General features: G+C 45.2%; 1 protein-coding gene across 1 annotated transcript in view; it reads left to right on the plus strand.

The window, feature by feature from the left end:
- The first annotated feature begins 2,905 nt into the window (after window positions 1-2,905).
- LTA4H (leukotriene A4 hydrolase) overlaps window positions 2,906-5,384 on the plus strand; it is a 45,298-nt gene continuing 42,819 nt past the window's right edge. Inside the window, exon 1 of the mRNA XM_026864717.1 lies at window positions 2,906-3,029. Within this exon, the coding sequence (XP_026720518.1) occupies window positions 2,906-3,029 (124 nt within the window). The remainder of the gene's footprint in view (window positions 3,030-5,384) is intronic.

Consider the following 5,384-nt stretch of genomic DNA (forward strand, 5'->3'; position numbering starts at 1 on the left):
GAAAGGGCACATTACTGTGGAAGTGGAAGCCTCGGCTACACAGGTACTTGGGATAATGATTTATTTTCTGCACCTTCCTCTACTTCACTCTTTTTTAATCATTTTCTTCCTTATACACTTCTCTATCTTGCAGCTTTTCCTCTTTTTCCTTAATATTTATCCTTTTTACACCTCCCAGCCCTCTTGGTAATCTTCCAGTGCCTGTTGGAAAGGAAAAGGGGGCAAAGCTTATCTTTTTCCATTCTGCAGACAAAAATCCAGAAGGTGCATGCAGGAAGATGCAGAGCAATAGAAGGGAGGAGTGCTGTTGCTATGGCTGTCTTCTCTGCTTTCTCTCTTCTGCAAGAGCTTATCCTTGGAGAGCCCCTGCAGGATACTAGGGGCTCAGGACAGGAAAAGGCTCTGAAACTCTTGCCCAAAAAGAGAAAACAGGTAACTCAATCCTCCTTTTATCCCAGAGGAACCTGAGGATGAATGGGTGTGCCCAGTAAGTGTGACAGCAAGGCAAGAAATTAGAAACAGTCCCGTGGAGGAGGAGGCTAAAAGAGAATAATGGGCAGAGATGTCAGGACAGTTCTTTATACATCTCCTTGGCATGCAGGAGGACAGGGAAGGGCAAGGAAAGGCGCTGACCCCCTCTTGCACTGGCTGGAAAGTATGGCTGGACAGTGAGCTAAGTCAGTCCTGCCACCAAGCGGATGAGGACTTGGGGAGGAAGGCTTGCTGTCAGTGTGTCCCAGTGCTCCTGCTGGCCTGGGGCAGCTGAGTGCAGAGTCCTCCTGAGACCCCAGAGCAGGCAGAAGGCCCCAGCGAGTAAAGCAAGCAACAAATGCCTACAGGCCTTTCTTGTAAACTTAGCAAGGTTTTCAAAGTCTATGTTGTGACTTTTTATGCCTTGCCATAGATTTTTCTTGATGTCACCTTGTACAAGCTCATTATTAGCTGCTGCAGTGAGCTAAACTTGTCTTTAACTAAAACTTCTTCCAAACATCTCAAACATTTGAATTTGTGGCCCTTACATTTATTAAAACAAACTTCCATACATCTGTTGGATTGAACTGTTATTGGAGCTTACATTTTCAGGCACTGACACCAGACAAGTATGAGCTTAATAAATGTCTGAAGACTGATTAAATTGTGGTAGAGAAGAATTTGGTCCAGTCTCTTCAGAATCAGGAAATATATAGCGAGGTATAATAACCCTGCTTCATACTTGCATGGGTAGATGCACATGAGTTTCTCATAAATTCAGTGACTTCATTCTTGTTGATCATATTTGACAACTTCTACATATACTTGACCGCTTAACATCTTCCCAATACATTTGACAATGAATAAAATGTAAAGTTGCTGATAAGCTGAACTGCATGTTTCCCCTTAAATCTGCATTCCTTGTTGGGTTCGTTTTTGGTTGTCTTTAGAAATGTTCCAGTATTTTGCTTACCACGTTTGCAGTATACCTGTACTTAATGCTCTTTCATTTCCTTTGTGTAGCACAAGATTCCACAAAGTCCCAGGGAGAGTAAAAAAAAAGAAAAAAAAATGTTAATTTAGGAAGTAAATCTGCTCAGTGTTTTATCCCAGCATCCTGTCCTCCTGCTGCTTTTTACATGACCTTTTGCACTGCATAGAACTCATTACTATTGTAAAAAGCATGGGTTTGTTTCTTACAAAATTTGAAGAAACCCGTGCCCTGTTTTAAAGCAGATGGGACTCACAAATGGCAAAAATGTGTCTTTCTCCAAATCCTTTTCATTCAATAGTGGCTCCACAAGTTTGCTCATTAGACCCACTAAACAAAAACACCTCAGCAATAACACCATGCAGAAAAAAAGGAGAAAAACATCAGTATTGCTATTTTATTTACCATTTCACTGCAGGACAGCACAGGAACCCTAACCAGGTCAAGACTGCATTGTGTCAGGTGCTGTACACAATAAATAGCAGTTCCTGCTTCAGGAAACGTGAAATTTGTGCATATATTTATAGCCAGGTTTGTGGCCCCATGGTAACTCATTTTGTGATTACCTCTACAAATGCTAGTGTAGGCACCCAGAAATGTTTGCTGCAGGACACAAACACCTGTGGTTTTCCCCAGGCTGAAGCCCAGTATAGTTTCACTTCCACAGAAGGGTAATAGCGCCTTAGTGTAAAGGGAACGGAATAAGACTCAATGTTTTTTAAATGAAAGACACTTTATACACATATATGTTTACTGAAAGGCCTTTCAAAGACACATAATTATGCAAGCATCTCTGTGTAATTCGCCTGGGTCAATGCTAATATTAGAAAGTACTTATTCTGTGGGTCAGACATATTGCTGCAGTGTGCAGTCCCTGGCCTGCATGTCTGTAATAAATCACTCTACATAAGAACTAGACTAACCTGTATCTGTCTCAGCTTTTTTAATTGCAGACCACAAACACTGATAGAACCTAAAATGTTTGCTCAGTCTAGACTGAGTGGAGAAACGGAGGCAAACGTTGAATTTGCAATTTGAGGAGTACCTTCTGCTCCTTTTAAGGAGGCAAAGTCTACACACAACACCAGAAATGTCGGACTGCATACAAAAGGAACAAATGCTAATAAATAGTTCCTTTAAAAAATTTTAGATTAATACGAAATAATCAGGTTTGTGGGTGTGCTTTTAGAGTTTGTGAGCATATTTACCCTCTCTGGAAAGTGCTGCCTCAACTCTTCACCTGCTGATAGGAGCAGCAGGGGGGACACTGCCACCAGCCTAGAGGGGACGGTTCCTTCGCTCACTGAAATGAGCCCAGGAGCTACAAAGGCTGTCACTGGAGACACGCCAAGCCATCCCATCTCCAGCGCCCTTTCCTGCACCCCCGTCTCATGCAAAGGCTGGCGTGCAGGAAGAGCCAACCCAGCCAGGTGGCCAGCAGGCATGAACCTGCAACCTGAACCAGCAGCTGATGATCACCATCGCCACACTGCAAGGTCTCTTCCTTCAGAGAAGCAGCTGCAGAGAGGGACACGAGCCTGCTCCTCCAAAGGGCAGAGGCGAGGAGGTGAGACCCTGCAGGCTGTGGTGTGAGAAGGGCCTCTGCAGCTGCTGTTTTCCCTCCACTGGGAAGCTGGGCACTCCATTTCCCTGAAGCCACATTAAAAATGGCAGTTGAGGCCAAGATCTGGGGTATCTGCAGTCTGAAAGTCCCATAGCACCCACGATCACTTGGTTTTGGGTGGAAGAAAGGGGCATGCTGGGCCATGAGTCAGCCTCAGCAAGAGCATGGCCACTCTTTGTGGGAGACAGTGTCCATCTTGAACTACAGCACAGGCCTCCGGGCTGCAGATGGCATGCAGCTTGCACTCACACTTTAATTCTCTGACTGAGGCTGGTGTGTTTGTCATCAGCCAGTTTGTGGTGTGTTGTGCTCCTCTTTGTGGAAATTGCGCCTGCCACTGAAAACAAAAAGTCACTTTCTAGCTCTGATGGGGCCAGAGAAAAGCCCTAAAAAGCTCAGAAGCTCGAAGGCATATAAAACCAACTTCAATTGCCATTGGTTTCCTTGTTTTTTTCTAAGAATTCTTCAGCCCAAAGAAGGCTAATTCATGATTTCTCCAAAGGTGGCCATACTGTGGCTGATAGCACGGGGCACAGCAGTCTCCACATTCCCTGGGCCGAAGTGCAGCTGCCATCTTTCTATGCCACAACAGGGAGGTGGCTGGTGGAGACATGGGCAGTGGAAAGCGTGCTGCCTTATTGGGGCTGAGGGATGCTCCGAGCAGAGGTTGCTTACAGTTTTGCCTGGCAGCCATCTTGGACGCTTGTTGTGGTCATGGAGACACTCTGTCCCTTTTCCGGTGATTTCCACCCAGGGGTCCCTGAAGGCTTTTCTGAGAGCCCTCAAAGCAGTTGTTTAAGTGCAGTGCCAGCAACTGTGGGAAAGCGTCCCAATGGGAGAGCTCTACCCAAACCAGGATCCCTGAACAGCATCCTCACAGCCCTGATGCTCCCAGCCATGCTGGCCACCAGCACCGGCCACGGCGCTGCCAGCTGCCGTGAGGGCCCCTCATGCCGCAACGGAGCTGGAAGCCAAAGGCAGGAACTCCTGACTCAGCTGACCTGAATCCAAATATCTGAGATTAAGAATGAAAAAAAAAAAAAAAAAAGCAGTTAACTCTTTTCAACTGAGTTAATAATTGATGCATTTTCCAGGTTTGCCTCTTGTCCGTCTGGGAGCAGGAAGCAGTGCCTCTGAGCAACCTTTGAGACACTGTTTTCATGTGTTGCCTTGGCCCATGAGGGTCACAGAAACAGCCTACCTACCACCTGTGACACCTAGGGCTGCTTAGCCTGTAAAAATACAAGTACCCAACACCCCCTGCATCCCTCCTCAGAGCCCAGGATAGATAGGCATCAATCTGGAGAAGGCTTTAAAGGGTTACCGGCCTGCGAGAGGGAAGGGTGGGGAGCGGAAGGCGTAGGGGAACCACGGTTCTCTTACAATCGTCAGATCAAGTCACAGGGTGGAGGAGGATTTTCCAGATCCTCTGACCTTAAGGTTGGGGAGTGAAAGGAAGAGGAAGCACATTTGCACAGATCCTCTGTTAGAGCTTCCTCAGGGAGGGGCTCGGTCCTTCTGGCCCTTTGCTACATGCAGGGCCACACACACATATATGCACAGCTAAATAAACAGAGAAATTAAATTCAAAGTAGACCCACAGGAGAAAACCTAATCTATGGAACCTGTTATTAGCACTTGGGTTCACCAGCCCCTTATATCTTAAACATTAAGTGCTTAACCAGGCATAAAATAAAACATTTTCTGGGTACCAGGAATACCTTGCAGTCCTATAGCACTTTCTAAGATTTTTCAATCACCTTATGAGCCATTAAACCTAATTATGCTTTCGGGTAGGTATTGTAGAAGACTGAGAAAAGTAGGGAAACTGAGGCATAAAACATAAATTAGTTAATGGGGTCACTTGGGAACCCTGTGTTAGAGCTGGGCAGGGAGCAGAGACCCCATAGTTCCCCATCACTTACTTTGCACCTGATCCAAAACCCATTGAAAACACTGGGAGTTTTTTATTGACTTTAACAGGCTTTGGCTTAACCTCTTCTGCCACAAAGACATCATAATTTGTATTTTATAGCACATCTGTCCCACATAACAGATGTCTGAATCCTCAGCATAGGTTTCTGAGACAGCAAGACATATTAAAAATAGGCATGAGAGAATCTCTCTCATTTCCCCATTTTACCTTTTTCTCAAAAAGTGATCATCAAAAGTAGCAATTCAAAGCCTCATTAACAATACAACCAAAAACGAACCCAACAAGGAATGCAGATTTAAGGGGAAACATGCAGTTCAGCTTATCAGCAACTTTACATTTTATTCATTGTCAAATGTATCTGT

Source organism: Athene cunicularia, assembly GCF_003259725.1.
Source record: "Athene cunicularia isolate RWA chromosome 1 unlocalized genomic scaffold, athCun1 chr1_part2, whole genome shotgun sequence".
NCBI classification, from domain to species: Eukaryota; Metazoa; Chordata; class Aves; order Strigiformes; family Strigidae; genus Athene; species Athene cunicularia.